Source organism: Gallinula chloropus, assembly GCF_964237585.1.
Source record: "Gallinula chloropus genome assembly, chromosome: 5".
Lineage (NCBI taxonomy): Eukaryota > Metazoa > Chordata > Aves > Gruiformes > Rallidae > Gallinula > Gallinula chloropus.
The window spans coordinates 74,683,931-74,700,276 of NC_140090.1; the positions used below are offsets into that span (position 1 = coordinate 74,683,931).

The 16,346-nt window shown below is 37.2% G+C and overlaps 1 protein-coding gene across 1 annotated transcript in view; it reads right to left on the reverse strand.

The window, feature by feature from the left end:
* Positions 1-4,594: 4,594 nt before the first annotated feature.
* Positions 4,595-16,346, reverse strand: part of PDZD8 (PDZ domain containing 8) — a gene marked incomplete at its 5' end in the record, with an annotated part of 57,928 nt that continues 46,176 nt past the window's right edge. The window contains 2 exons of the mRNA XM_084264809.1: positions 4,595-6,866; positions 8,302-8,464. Coding sequence (XP_084120935.1) covers positions 4,666-6,866; positions 8,302-8,464 — 2,364 coding nt within the window. The 3' untranslated portion in view covers positions 4,595-4,665. The remainder of the gene's footprint in view (positions 6,867-8,301; positions 8,465-16,346) is intronic.

Here is a 16,346-nt window from a genome sequence, read left to right on the forward strand (position 1 = left end):
TTGGAGTCATGAGTTACTGGCAGGAGCTCAGGGCTTTCTTAACTAATTGGAAGGGGTAGGGGAAAAAAAAAAAGAGCAAAGCTCAGAGAACAGTATCCCATCCAACCTGGGAGAGGAGCTGAAGGCTGGAATTCAGAGCAGGGACAGCACTGTCACTGTTTTGATCAACCTTAGGTCATACATTAAATTAAAGGCATGATTCTCTGCCGACTTAAACAAGGAGCTCCTTACCACTCATGGAGTGTCAGGGAAAAGAGTATTCTAAACAGAGGCCTGTAATTAGCACTATTTAATGAAATTTTCATTAGTTAACCAGTTATGCACTAGGAAGTCCCCAAAACCCACAGCACTGTTTGTTTCCTTAGAGGAAACAAGAACAGCATGAAGACACTTCTTATGTTTCTATTTTTTTGAATCTCTTACTTTTAACACTTCTCAACTTTCTTGTAGATGCTTCTTAGGTGACTGGCTAAGAAAAGCCCCAGTATCCCAGTATTCAGCCGTAGCATGTACTGAACATGGGTTGGTTGAAACAAGAGACTGTTTTACCTGCATTCGCACAGTCACATCTAGAAATCCAACAGATGTTTATTTTTAAAAAAAATAAGTTAAAATTCTCAATCTTGCTAAAAATAACCACAAAATTACCAGTTTGTTGCCAGTATCTCCTAACATTCGAGGACACAGCCTAACACAGGTGAAGCACTGTACTGGGAGTCCCTATCTGCACCAAGAAAAACCAGACATGGAAAGAAAGTGTTTTAAAGCAATCCCAGCATCCTTACCAACCATGGTGTATCTCTTCATTTGTAAAATTTAAATCTTTATGTGCCTTCTTTCATGCACTTGCAGATGTTTTACGTACCACAGTATAGATGCTATGTTTACATATAGTTTTGTAAAGTGTACATACTATGGTCAGAAAATATGAAAGATATAGTGGATCAAACTTTAAGCATTGTTTTGTCAATGATTATGCATTCAGACCACATGAAAATAAAGTTATCTGGAAGAAGTTCATGATCTATTGTAACATAGTAAACACAATAAAGAAAGATGAATCCCCCTCACAATTTGCCCTACACACTGTGTTTTACTGTATATGGGGGGGGGGGGCAAAGCATTTTTTTCAGGCTGTGGGAAAACACTCCTTGTTTCCAATATGTTTGTAACTCAAACACTCTCATTCTAGGCCATAAATACATGCAACTTGCTTAAGTAACCATAACAGCTTCCAAACATCAAGTCTGCCATGTAGCTGCTGGCCTGAGATTGAACTTTAGGAAACACTAAGGCCAAAAGGTGCATAATGAGGGGGTGGCTCTGTATGTGCTTTAAATAAGGGTGAAGATTCCAAGAAAAAACCCTAAGAGGCTTAAAAGGTGTGAAAGGCTTTGCTTCATTGAATGCTTTGGGTCAATATCAAAGTTAATCCAGTTATATTTGGAACTAATACACCAATGTTGTAATTCTAAATTATTTCCCACCAGTCATTTATTTACCAGGTGGAAAATAAATGTATTGCTTAAATTCACAAGTATAAGAGTAATGCAAACATAGCAATTTAAATATTGAATAAAGCAGCATAGAATGACTTCATGGCTTGGTTTTGTACTTCTGAGCACACCAAAATTCAGGAACCCACCACACCTGGTCAGCCTGGCTCCACACCTGGTCCACCAGAAGTTAGACGAGATAGGAGCCACGCAGACACCTATGTTTGGTCTCTATGCCACCTTCTCCCCCCAAAAAAGATACTTAGCAGCTCTACATTTTGGATTTTTGGAGGAATAAGTAATCAAACCCTTTCTGCTGAGGGTCAGGTAGTAACTCCAGCCAGGAAAGAGACACAAAAATCCATAACATAACTCTGGGGGTAGCTGCTGTCACCAATACCTGAACAAGCAGCGTGGCTGCAGCAGCACTTGGAGGTCTTAAGGGAACTAACTCATGGACAGCCTTTGCCTTTTATGAAAGTCTCCAGACTCACAAAGAATCAACAGGAATCACCATTCTGAAAGACATTCACACCTACTATTAAACCATGTAGAATGAAAATAAGCACATATGCAAATAGAATGCCTAAAAGTCCAATTAATCCAGCAATCAGTAGCTTTATTTAATGCAAAAACACGTGCTTTTCTCCCCAGGGTCTCTGCTTTAAGTAGTGGCTTTAGATCATAAACTATGGCAATACAAGTGTGGGTTTTATTAAAAAAACATATTAACACAATGCAAAGGAGTTGATAATTTAGCAAAACTATTTTATTAAAGCTTATTCTCATGATAAAATAATAGCCAACAAAATCTTATTAGGCAGATCTTCTGCAAATGTGTGTAGCTGCCACCTATTCAGATATCATTAAGTCAAGATATTCTTGTTTTCTGTGGTATTCTTTATTTTCAGCTATTTACAGTCAAGCATGAAGCAAAGATTACATCAGGAATGTAGTATTACAACTTACCCCTCGAGATTCACCGTTTATTGTAATTAATGCCAGACAGGAATTTGTGTTTTCCTTCTTATCACTAAAATACAACTATTTTGCCCTTTTCCCATTAGGTATGTTTAAAAATATTGCACTACCTTTAAATTTACCTCTTTCAATCCTCATTAGCAACACTATACAAGGAAAACTATATCCAGCTTTTCTCACCCACCATGTTACACAAGTCAATTTAAAACTCAATGCATTATGTTTATTTGAAATCAGCATCTGCATTGTTTTCACAGCTCCTTCACGTGTACCAGGGTTTAAATGAAGTGCTTGGATATATTTGAAAACCTCTATAGTCTGTAAGAGCAAACACTGATGGAGACTGAATGCAGGTCACCACCAATGGTAAGCCAATGAAATAATGGAGCGGGGAAGTCTTAACACGCATCTCAAGCAAGTACAGGTTAAATAACTTTTAGTCAATAAGGGAAGCAAATTTTGTGTGATTATTTGCTGAAGCTTAAATTTCAGAAGTGTGTCACATGCCTATTTTAGCATGGATAGTGTTTTCCATACATCGACTATGTAAGCATTCAACTGCCCAGAACTCACAGAAAAGTGCAAGTAGTTGCATGAGTGGAATTAACCATTCTGTTCAGAAGCACAAGGATGCTTTTCCACCTGAAAACCGTTGCTTCTTAGTTTTGCCCATCACAAAATAAACTGAGAAGCAGGTTTTAATGGAGAGGTACATTAGGGACTGCCTGAAAATTTTAACGAGTTATTTTACCACCTTGGATTCAACTCCATTTCCGTAAAGGATTACTTTTTGATTTTCTCCTACTACCAGTGATAGTGATACCAGTACCTAAACACAGTACCTAAAGTAAAGATGGTATTTTATACAGCATTTCTATACACAGAAGATGAAACCAAGACATGTTTACAGGAAATAAATAAGAACAACGGCCTCAGCCAGGTGATGTGAAGATCCACAGTTTACACATAGCACAAGACCAGACAGTTCTTTTCAAAATCTGCTGGCTGAAATTCTTCCTCATCTCTACTGGACTCACTTGTTTAGACTCAAATAAAACATGTTATATACACTTTAGGACACTTTTATGACAAAGGTGACCCTTCTGCTCAGACTGTCTCTTCTGTGCAAGAAGCTGAATGCAACTTACCACTATGTGATTACTCAAAAGCGTTGAGAGAACATGTTCAGCTACTTTGTATTTTGTACCTTAAGCTTTCTGAACTGAGAAAGTCTGCAGCAAAATATTTATCTTTTTTAAAAATTACTTAAACTGTCATTACAAGCTTTTTCATAGAATGCAATGAAACCTCCAACTCACGTTAAGAACAGTTTTCCTTTATCAGGTTATCAAGCAATACAACACTTAAACATACTTCTGGAAGGCAACCAGTCTCTTACCTCAAAAGTATTCCCAATTAAATTATTAGGAGATACTGGCATGGACTTTGATATCTAGTATTACTCCATCAGCATACAACAGTTCTAAAGGAGGATTTTGTTTTTAGCATAGCATTAATATATCTGATGTCGATTACCAACAATGAAAAGTTGTTGTATTTAACAAAATATGGAAAACAAGTGATACGCAATGTTAACTTCAGTAAATATCAACAAACAAAAATGGGACCTTTTGTTTGCTTTCATGATATGTTTGGCAAAAAATACACAGCTACCTAGAAGACATACAATAACTGTGATCCATGTTTTAAAGCCTGGTCCCTCAGTGACTTCTGTGACAGTCATCAGCTTCGGCATGCAACAAGCTTATTTTTTCTTTTAACCATACAATGGAAACTAAACATTTTGAAAATCCTGCAAGTTTCCCATTGAAAACACTAGCTTAAAAAAAAAAACAACAACAAGGGAGGGGACACAAGTAATACAGTAAGGACGCCACACACATTAATGTGAAATGGTAAGGTTACATAATTAGAAAAAAATAAAAATAAGTTATTAAAAATAAATTTCCAATATATACCCCAAATGCAGTTTTAACCAGCCAGTTTAACAAAATGATGGTGCTGTAGCTGGAGAAGAACCATTATTAGCTGTACTCTTACACAGGCAAATAACTGGAGAAGCAGGGCATGTACATTATACCAGTGTTTTAATTTAATTTGTGTGTGTAATTAAGTGCAAAGTATTTTTTTTTTTAGTCAATTCCTTCAAAGGCTAAATATGTAAATATCAGTCTACTGATTGAGGTGGATCGACTGGCTCTTCTGATATGATGTTGAATGTTGGAGCCTCCATCAGACTGACATCTTCGTTATCCATTTCTTCTGCTATATTGGGTTCCTCTGAATCTTTAGTCACTCTTTTGGACTGCCGCTCTGACGACATGTTCTCCAAGGACTCTATATCCTCAATGCCCGCTCTGTAGTGGATCATCAGCAGCGTAAGGGCCTGCAGTCTTTCACCCGACTTGGCCAGCGCAGCAGAAATCAAAGCCTTTTTCCTTGCATCAGTTGTCTCTTTTTCTTCTTTAACGAGCGAATTATTGTTTTCCAGCTCCTGATCTATTTCATTCTGCAGCTTATCCAACATATATTCCAATTTCTGAAAACGCTCCTCCGTGGGTAAACTCCTGTAGAGATCACGTCCAATCTCTTTGACGGCAATGAAGACGCTGTCATCTAGACCACCCTCCTTTCGGACCAGCTTTATCCCAGTGCCTCCCGCCCGTTTGGAAGGGCTGCTCGGCCCGCTGATCTCGGTATCGCTGCTTTCGTTATCAGAAGTGTTTGGAGTGTGCTTTGGCGAAGGTTCCACCACCTCTGCTCCTTGCTCAGAAAGGCGAGCTTTGGGGACCTGACGAAGGTTTAGAAAGCGGGTGCTTGTATTGATGATATGCCTGGTCAACACTGTAGTTCTGTTAACAGATTTAGATTCTGAATCAACACGAGAGGGGGCAGCCTGGGGAGTTTCCTGTCCTTCTGCTCTACAGCCTCCCACAGTTCGATCAAGTCGCTTTTCAGCTCCTACACAAAAGGGTGTCTCAGTCAGACATTTTTCTTGACACTTTTTATGGCAAACGTAAGCACAGAGCATGCACTGTGAAGCCGCTTTAGTCCACACTTTCTTTTTGCAGTAATCACACCAAGTTGGATTCTGAAACTGAGTGTCTTGGAAGTTATGCTTGTTCTCCGCAAGAACCACTTGTCCCAAGTAAGGATCCTCTTTCTGAAGCGTACGAGCTTCTTCTTCCAAGTGACATTCCCTTTCTTTCTCCAGGAGAAAGTTCGAGTCGTCAACTTCACCTTCTTTTAGGTATTTGAAGTGTAAAGTTACATCACCATAACAAAACTTTTCATTGAATCCCTTATGGGTTGTCAGATTCCGCAGCGCTGTTCTAGTAGTGACTGCTGCTTTAGGCGTAGGAGCATTCAGTTTAAATGTTCTAATATACTCCATTGAGGATGTAGCTATACAATCTAAAGCGATTTCTTCAAGTTTTATACTTGCATATCCTAAGCAGATAAAGCCACCTGCTTTGAAAGGGTCTCTGCACCACAGTGCAACATTAAGGTACTTATGGTATCCTTCTACTTCAAACAGACAGGAGGATGTTCTCGTCCTCGGCCACCGGCCTTGCCGGATTTTGTAAGGAATTTCTGGCGACTCCCATGGCTGATGATCATCTCCACTATCTTTGCAGCCACGTGCATTTTCTGAAAGTCCATCTTTTAATGTATCTTGCTTTGGTGCTGTTGGTATTTTCAATACCACTGGGTCCTCTATTTGATCATTATTCTTTACTACCTTCTCTGTACATTTCTCTCCGTTATTTGCAGGTGGAGGTGGCCTCTCTGGTTTTTCAGAGGCTACACCTCCAGCTTCTAACAGATTCTGAGTTTCACCAGCAGGCAGAACAGGCTTACTTTGTGGCCTAGGTGGCACAGGAGGCTTAGTACCGGATCCTTGTGATTGTTTACCCGATTGCTGTGGTGCATCTGAACCATCAGTAGTTTTGGCTGTTGCCACTTTAGCTCCATCTTTTTGTTGCGTTTTTGATGTTGTCTGATAGCTTCCTAAATGCAGTTTTCGATTCAGAATCGGAGATATAGTTCCAAGTGGTTTAGCAGCAAGTATTACTACGGAACGTTTGGGACTTGGCGTTGTTGGCAGATCTTCTTTTTGGTCAGGTGATTCACAAGCTAAGTCCTCAAATTCTGAATCAAAATCTCTGTTATCAACATCAGTTGATAAACTACCTTGTTCATCTTCTGGCTGTGTCAAGAAAGCAGTGTCTTCCAGTTGCCCAAATCCATCCTGCAGTGCTGAACCATGCTGGTTATACCCAACAGGCCGTTCATAAAAGACTAAAACTCTGTCTCCAGCCTGTCTTATAAGCTTCAACACTTGGACAGTTGATGTGATTTTAACACCTATTAAAAAAAGACAAAAATTGTTAAATTTTAATTAGTATAACAATCTAAATTGCCAAAAATAGTCAAGAAACATGTTTAAATATTTCATAGTGGCAATAATGCTGTTGCTCACTAACGGAGAAAGTAAATTATGACAGAAGAGCTTCATTCAAACCTAACAGAGGGATCCTTTCCATCTTAATCATACAACTATATTACTTCAGTAGCTGGAAAAAAATACTAACATAAATAGTCCAGCATGCTCACACTGTGAGATAAACCCTAGAGTGATTTCAGTTTAAGTTCTATTTTATCAGTGCTACCTACACTTTAGAAATAAGTGTTACCAACATGCAGTGATATTCCCAAACCTTTTTAGTATTCATAAATCCCTGGGCAGCATACAACCCCCAAAAACTAAGCTACTTATGATTCCTGCTCTATAATGTTTTTACTTAGTCTCACAACAACCAGTAGAATAGAAAACATTGCATTACTTCTTACTGATCATACACAGGTTTTTATCAGCTCCTTCCACTGATCAGCCACTGTTCTGGATAGTGGGTTATTTGTCCTTCTGTCTACTGCTATATTCTATAGGTACCCTCCAATTAAAGTTTAAAGCAGTGAGATATCCAGTGTCCATTTCTGATTGTGGTTTATGGTAATGGTTCTCTGCTGGTGACAGGTTCCTTACAAAAAAAGTAGTCGAGTTGTATCTGAAGATGTTCTAATTTAAAAAATTGTGGAACATAAACTAGTATCAACCCACTTCATAATATCCAGCAGCTTTATGAAAAATACACACACATTGCCCTCTCCTGCAGAAGTCAAGGGTAACTTTTTGCCTCAACACAGCACTTATCTGCCAGTTACAAATGTTCTCTAAATCTGAGAACTTCAGAGTAGGTTGCATAACAACACTTTGGCTCCTACATGTCTGAGCTGACAAACACTGATACTAAAAATATAAAAATACTATAGAGTACTCAGATGATCTTCTTGGGTTGTTTGGACATTTCAGACAATTACTCTATTAGTAAAAATATGTACTTGTCCCATATTTTATTTAATCTTTAGGTTGAAAGCTGAGTATGCAGGCCTAGGATGTAAAATGTTCTGCTTTTCTTGGTAAACTAAGCACATTTTGTAACATCACAAGAATAAATTAAGTATAGAACCTCATAGCATTGCTATTAGACAAGTAGGTTTATATTCCAAAATTTAGTCAACTTTATTTTGGCTCTTACCTAGCAAAGACTAAATAAATATGCAAGAAAATGAATCAAGTGAATGACAAGCTTAATAGAAGTTAAGTTTCATTATGAACACCAGGTGTAACTGCAACTGTTGATAAAGGCAGTCTAGTTAAAGTGTATGCAGACATGTCATAGAATCATCCTCCCAGTTTGTAAGACAACGTTCATCTCAAAGGCTAACACAGATTACTCACTGCCAATTGCTAGAAGCCTGTCTCCCCTCTGTAGATCAGCAGCTGCAGCAGGTGAGTTTGGAGTCACGGTTTCAATGACAACATGCCCTGCATCTTCTTCCTTGGACTGCACAAGGCGGAGTGTGAGCCCAACACTTTGCAGATTCCCCTTCACTAGTTCTGCCTAGAGAGAAAGAATTTAAGAGTTAAGAGTATGTTGATTAGGCTGACTGCAAGGACTTGTGGTTACTAATGTTGAAATAAAGTTATACAACTGGTATTAAAAATTACATTAGGTCATCCATTGATTTTATGGAACAGATTATCACATAGTGGATTTAACTGCCTGACAACCCAGTTTACACCTTTGGAGAAAGGCTGAACCAAACATCACCAGTGCTGAAGAGCCAAATATGCCACAACTAGAGAGCAGTGGAAGGAATTGTCAGCAAAATAAACACATGTATCTCTCAGTAAGTGTATGCACATACACATCAGTTCAATAGATTATACACAACTAATAACAATCCTGAGCTAACCTATGCAAATACACATTAGCAGTAAGGCAACACAACTCAACACAAAGGCCCAGTTTTAAAGCTGCAACTAAACATGACCTCATCATCCATTTTATTGGGAAAAAGTTATGTTAAAAGCAGTATGGAGCCATCAATCCAGGTACCACTTTGAATATATCATGTTTGTGTTATAAAACCTGTTACTATGAGCAGTTTGTCAGCACTCTATTCAAAAGGGTTTTGCAGCAAGAAAACTATTATGTACTTACATAATGCCAAATCACATTCATAACAAATCTACATTAACAATAGCTTTAGACGTTTCTTCAAATACTCAGAACCCTTTTCTCATTTATCTTATCCTCCACAATAAATACAAGATGAATTTTAATCCAGTAACCTCAAGTATCTTATTCTTAAAAAAAGTAAACTGAGGTGCAATCTCTGTAGTAGTTTCATCCCATGCCCATGCACAGATTTTACAATTTGGAAGTCCCTGTTGAAAAAGTATAGCTAAGCAGTGGTCTGCTGTTTAAACACCTCAGTGTCTACTACCTTTGGCAACTTGTTTCTTAATAAAGACTGTCCTTAATGAATTTTAAATTATACTTTTATTCCCTAAAGCACATTCTTTCTGGACTGTTTCAAATGATTGCCTACTGTCATTCCACCAATGCACATTCTGCCTGTGTGAAAGGAGAACTCACAGTCTGTGTTTCAGCTCCGAGTACAGAAGTTTAATTTGCTTTTTTGCTTCCCAAGAACAGAGACACAGACATTGTTTGTAGAAAACCTCCACAGAAAATTTTATATTTGGTTTCAATTTACTGAGTTTAGGTAAACAGTCTTCTCCATCCTTCTGCATTTACTTTGTTGCTATTCAACTGTCAATGTTTGAACTGTCTGGAGTCGATCCTCCTCTTCTGAGGATGTGTCCGTTTGCTTAGTTTTGAACAGCAGCTTTCCACAGATGAAGTGGATTACTTCAGCACATGACTCTCCTCGGCTGCTTGTTTTTCAGTCTTTTCCTATAATCATAATAGCAAATCTTGGCTTTTTAAATTGTTTTTCAGTTCTTAATATAAAATTACAATTCTGCACTACTGAACAGTTTGCTTAAGAACAGTGTTGAGTCAGAAAAAGCAGGCTTCCATCACCTTTCAAAGCTTTGTCACTAATTTTCTGCATTTCCCATAGCCAAAAAAGTTTTCTCTCAGCCTTTTTTAAAGTCTATTGTCATTACCCAGTAATGTATGTAAAAATAACAAGACCAAATATAAGCTTAATTGCAGTCAAGATTCAAGGCTCTTCTGTAATGCCCACAAGTAACTCCCTACAGAAAGAAGTGTGGTAGGAGGTTGTGGGGTTTTTTGGGAGGGTGGGTGGCAGTGGTTTTAATTAAAAGTCATTCCCACCAAAGAAATGCTGATACAGAATTAAAATTATTAAAAGTTTTATTATAAACTCCTAAGTATTATAAAACAAAGAAAGAATACCCGTGGAAGAAAAGAGAAACTTTTTTAAAAGAAGAAAATCATTACTCTTCTGTTTTATTTATACATAATATGGCTTAAAGTTAGCAATTCATAAATGTTGCACGTGCTGTATGGAAACAACATTAACAATTGCCACAACTCCAAACAACACTAGTTGAATGTTTTCACTGACAAACCCACAAGTGACATGAATTTGCAGTGGCAGAATATAAACCTGCACCACAAACACTCCTTTCCAAAGGAAATCACTCCCCTGTGCTACGTAGCTCTCTATTATCATCAAACAAGGAGCCATTATTTCTGAGATGTGCCACAGGGCCTATGTACTCAAATCTTACTTTTCCTATGATGGTTTCTTTGAATGTCTTGTTCTAAATGATAAAGGTTGGAAAATTTTTTCCAAATCCTTGAGCTTGAACAGATAATAAAACTATTATAACCAAGATCAGAAAGTAAACACCCACTTAAGGAACATTGACAAACATGAATATTAGAAAGGACTGAAAAGCAAACTACAACCATTTCTAATTTTTATTCTAGCACTAATTTTTCTCTTTTTTCTCAGCATAAAGCTCTTTAATGAGAGAATTTCAGAGCAGAAATGAATGCTTAGACAGAAATGTGGAGAAAAAACCCCAAACAACAAAACCCCACACAGAATAGCATGATTTTCCTCTTAACACTAAGTTATTCTGGCCATTTAATTACACTTTTAGGGATGCATCTATTTTGATGATATATAGATTCTTCTGAATTCTTACATTAGTTCTGGATCACAATGCCCAGAACTGGAGTTAATTAGTAAGACAAGATGTTTTAAAGTCACAGCATATCAAAGGCATTAGAGTTAGGCATTAGGTCTGTTAGTTTTCCATCAGTGCAGAAGAAGTGTTGCTGTAAGCTTGTTTGCAACATGAGATAACTCTTGTGCAACCAGTCTTTGAGCAGATCAGAAAAACATTCAACTATTGAAGGAAGCTGACCATTGTAACATTACCACAAGACTTACCTCATGCAAATCCAACCTGTGATGATCTTTGAGGTCCCTTCCAACTCAAACCATTCTATGGTTCCATGATTCTACTTTCTTTTACAGTCAGATATTTTCTCACACATTCAAAGTGGAGATAAGATTTCTAAAGACCCATTCTTCAAAAGGCAACAAGCCTTGTTTGAAAGGGAACGTCAGAAGGAAAACAAGAGCTGGTATTGCACTATCCAGTGTTTTGAAGAAAAGCAGCAGTGTCCTCTACTACTGTTAGCATATGCAATCATGGCAAACTATGTGATGAGCAGATACAGGAAAAGGCATAATTAGACAGTTTAAAAGGAAAAATAGTTACCAAAAGCTTTCTTAGCATTTGTCAGCACAGACCCTCATCCTCCCGAGCTTCCTTTGAATCCAAGGACTACTTTGAGAAGATCTCAGTAGTGTATGACTTAACAATGAAAATATTCTCTACTGTAAAAGACTAGAAACCAGCATTTCACCCTTCCCTCCCTCCCCAGGGCCAGACCACATGAAAGGAACAGTCAACAGCTGAGACCAAAGACACTTAGGTATCCCAGAACATTTGGCGCCCATGCAGGGACACCGACTGCAGATTGCAGCATGTGTGACTCACTGCTGGAATATCGGAAGTTTCCTCACCATCAGTATCTGACAGAAAGCTGTTTTTGGAAGGAGAGTGCCTTTGAACATAACAAGCAAAGTTCATCTCAATTTTTTATTAACTTTGGCACAATCATAACGTTTTTCATAAAGTAAACTGGGTTTATTTATCAAGCCAAACCAGATGAACAGTTTCCTTGATTTTTTTTTTTTTCAGAAACTCCAAGTTCCACCCAATGGTAACACCACCAGTATCTCCAGTATCTCTCTGCATCATGAAGAGGCAAATATCTACCAGAACATGAAATATTGGAATGACAAAAGTTAGCTAAATGACACAGAGGTTAGAAGAAAATCACTGATAATGAAAGGACATTTATTATCACAGAAGACTGCTGCTGTTAACCAGCTAGTTATAACATATTAAAGCAAGTTCGTTTTAATTTGATCTATTAAATAGTTCTGGTTTACTAGTTCCTATAAACTTAAGTAACTTAAGTTACTTAAGTAAGGAGCAAGACAAAGCATATAAAACTACTTAGCAGTGACAGGCATACATTCAGAGCAATTTATATCAAAAGTGTGAGAGCTAAACTGTGCCACAGAACTTGTATATTAAAAAAAAAAAAGAGAGAGGGAGAAGCAATCCTCTGACTATTTATTAAATACTTGTTGAAATTAAGATGGAATAGAACAAAACTTACTATCTTGGGGGGAAAAAGAAGAAGAAATAATTTCCTTAGTGTTTATTATTCAAGAAAAAAACACCAGAAAACGCAAGAAGATGATACAAGATGCCCATTGACTTTAAAATTAATACAACACTTTTGATGTGGGGCTGTGAATGCCTGACTTTTGCAGGAAGATGTCTATAAGCATTGATTTCACAGGACACACTTCAGTTCGTTTACACGCATCAGTGTATATGAGACGCTGCAGAGCACAACCCCACCAGTACTTTCAGTTCAATATGGGGAGTGTGCTCTGGAAATACAATGTGAGAAAAAATTATGCTGCCTCTCACAGCCTCTCCTTACCTCAGCCTTGTCATACTGAAAGCCTAGCAGATGTTGGATGTCACTGAAAATCAATTTTCCAACCTTTTTTAATGTACTGATACTCAACTCCACAGCTACAGTGTGATTATTCAAAAATTTATAGCTTGTTAAGATCATTTAAATAGCCAAATATTTACATGACTGTCAATATAAGATGCAATTTTAATCTCCACACACTTTGTTATCAGTCTGAAAGAATTTGCAAATTTGAAGAGACGATAAACAAACATCCTTTTTATAGGCAAGGGCAATGTGATGCCATGTCATTTACTCTTTGCTTCCAAAACTCTACTTACAAAGTTATTTTCTAATAGTTATGAATGTTATCGGTAACACTGCAGTCCCCTAACCACAATGTAAGTTAACATTACAAACAGCACTTCTGTTCAGAGTTCTAAGACAAGGTATACTAAATAATATCCCTCAATAGAGATGTTAACATCTCGAAAACTATGTATAACAACCTATTACTAGTGGTGCAACAGCATTCAGCTGAATTTTAAAAACTATTAGATGCACACAAACAGTCCCAAAATTAAGCATGATAATTACAGCATAAGACTTTCTCTTCTAAAAGTTATTTATTCTCAGGAACTGACATGGAAATTTTTGGAAAGCTTAATTGTACTCTAACTATTTATGAAGTGCTAACATAATAAAGCTTTATTGCCATTTAGTAATCACAACACATTCTTTTGACCAAATCCTACAAAAGTTTGATCACTCAAGCACATTTAAAGAAATCTTACTTCCCTGAATTGATCTCACCAAAAAACTGTGGTTTTATACAATTACTTCTTACTCCCTATAAGTGGTATGTAACTTGTCATATGTATCACAAATTGACACCGTGTCGGTGCTGTACTGTAGATAATCCCCCCCCTCCCAACCCATCAGAGTTACTACAGTGGATTTTAAGATTACTTGCAAGGAATTGTCTAATGTGTTTTGAAGAAAGAGAAGATATCACATCTACAAACATGCCTGTGAACTATTACATCCTCCCCTCAGCTAACACTGCATGTTGAGAGAAGAGAGGAAGGAATATTTTTACATTAAACACCCCAACACTGAAGTACAAAACTAGGAAGCAGTTCCTTCCATTCTCAAGGCTTGGAATTTTGATTAATAAAAAAAGGTCTTTGGCATGTATCTTTAAAATATGGACATTAACATTATTGCTTTTTTCCAACCCTGTTATTGAATGCAGTAGTTATGTATATGTCCTTCACAGCAATGTGATTGCTACGTTATTTATATGGGCTAGAGGAGGCAGAGAAAGGAAAGAGGTACCACCAATCTCATGATACACTCCTTGGTAACACTAGACTCCAAACTCAATTACTTATTTGAGAGGATTTCCATCTATGGTTTATCTGAGTAGATATTTGGTTTTGTGACACACACCCCAGAGCGAAAACTACAGGGCCAGAGTAACACAAACCTTTTCCAATCTTTTTCCAGCTCTCTCCTGTCTACGTGGCAGGATAAACCCTGAAGTGTTCTGGGGAAAACTGTCAAGAAAATCTCACATAGAAAGTGTCTGATGTAGACCTTGACCAAGGAATCTGTGATGATAAAACCCCTTCAATTTCCCAGGCATAGGGAAAACTCCCAACAACAGAAGGAAGAAAAAGTTCTCAAAGTTTGAGAGCTAACATTGATCTTGGGGTGCTTAAATACTTCAGGAATCAATAAAATATGGACTAATTCTCAATTATAGACTGTGTTCACTGTTATGTCTTACAGGTATGTCGGTGCATTGATACACTCACACAGCTGCACAGAAATCCATTAAAAATTCTGCTCACAAACACGCTAACTAGATGGGCTCCCTGGAGGCTCCCTGGTTAGGATGTGCTCAGAAAAACCAGATACACACCCAAAAAGAACAAACCCAGAAACTGGCTACCTAAAATTGTACATGTGCTTCTATCTTCTTGTTTCTTTTAGCAGGCTCAGATGTATCACAACATACTGACAGAAATGATCAGATGGGTTTTAAAAGAATCAAAATTAAAAGTTACATTAGCAGTTACACAACAACTAGATTGCACAATGTGACAAATGCTGAAAAGGGAAATCTAGAATAAAATTCATTCTACACAGAAAATTTACTCCAATATTTATTTTCTCCCACCTCTAGAAAGAGCCATTACTCACAAATGAGGAAAAGGTTGAAGGGAATTTAATGCAAAAGGTTACTTATTGACCACTGAAACTATCTGTAAGCTTCACAGCTAGAAGCCACTCTGTGGAATTAGGAAGCACATCTACAAACTTGAGAATTAGTCTGATTTGTGGATTCATTTTTTCAAATAGCTCGTTAAAATGCATTTCCTAGGACTGCTTGAACAAATATCCATTTCTTTGTTTCCAAAACTGAAGCTAAACCTTCAAATCTGAAGATGCTACTGTTCCAAAATCTGCATCAAGACTTCTGCAGTAATTTACATTCTCCTTGCTACATAATGTTTCCTCCATACCAAACAAACGTCCACCTTTAGTACCAGACATGGTTGAAAATTTTCATGTATTTTCCCTCCATTCCCAGCTTTACATTGTGTCAGTTAAATTTCAAACATGGTGATTTGATTTTCCCCACCTTTTTTTAATTTGTCTAATGTTTTGGAAGGATAATATGTTGAACAAACATGTAATTGTACTAGATATTAGAATGAGGGGTGTTGCTTTTTCAAAATAGTTTAATTTATAAAAATATTTTTTTATATATGTATAAGACTTTCCATAAGAAATTAAAAGCAAAATAGAAAAATATCTGTTCCTTAAGACAAAAAAGAAATTCTATGATTTGTCAAACAGCAATCATGAAGATCCAGATTACTGTTCTTAAACAATTAATTTTACAGTACATACCTAGAGATGTTGTGTTCCCAGTTTTTTTGAAAGTAGTAGTTTGATAAAACCATTAAAAATATAACATGCAAACCCAAAATAAATTCAGGAAAATTAATAACTGCAGAATAAGTTTTCACCGTATTTATCCTCAATAAAAATAAAGCTTCATGGCATACAGGACTATAAAAATATAGAAGTCTTACCATTTCCACAGGGATATTATGGAATTTATTTATTATGGTGCATAACTACATCTGCTTAATCCATCCTGTACCACTTAGTTTGATGCTTAAACTATCCCTTGCCTTTACAATGTTCCCTGTCCAGTTTGCAGTGGGTTTCTGGAGGAGGCCAGAGTCCTAATAGTACTTTTAAAGACTTTAGGTAGTGAAAAAAATGAGCTCCAGAAAACAAAAGATGCATTTATTTTAAACTGTAGCTGCTGTTCTCCCAACTCAACACACATGACTTAAGCACCACTTCACATCCCCATTTCTTCTTCCCTTCACTGGCAGCAATAATC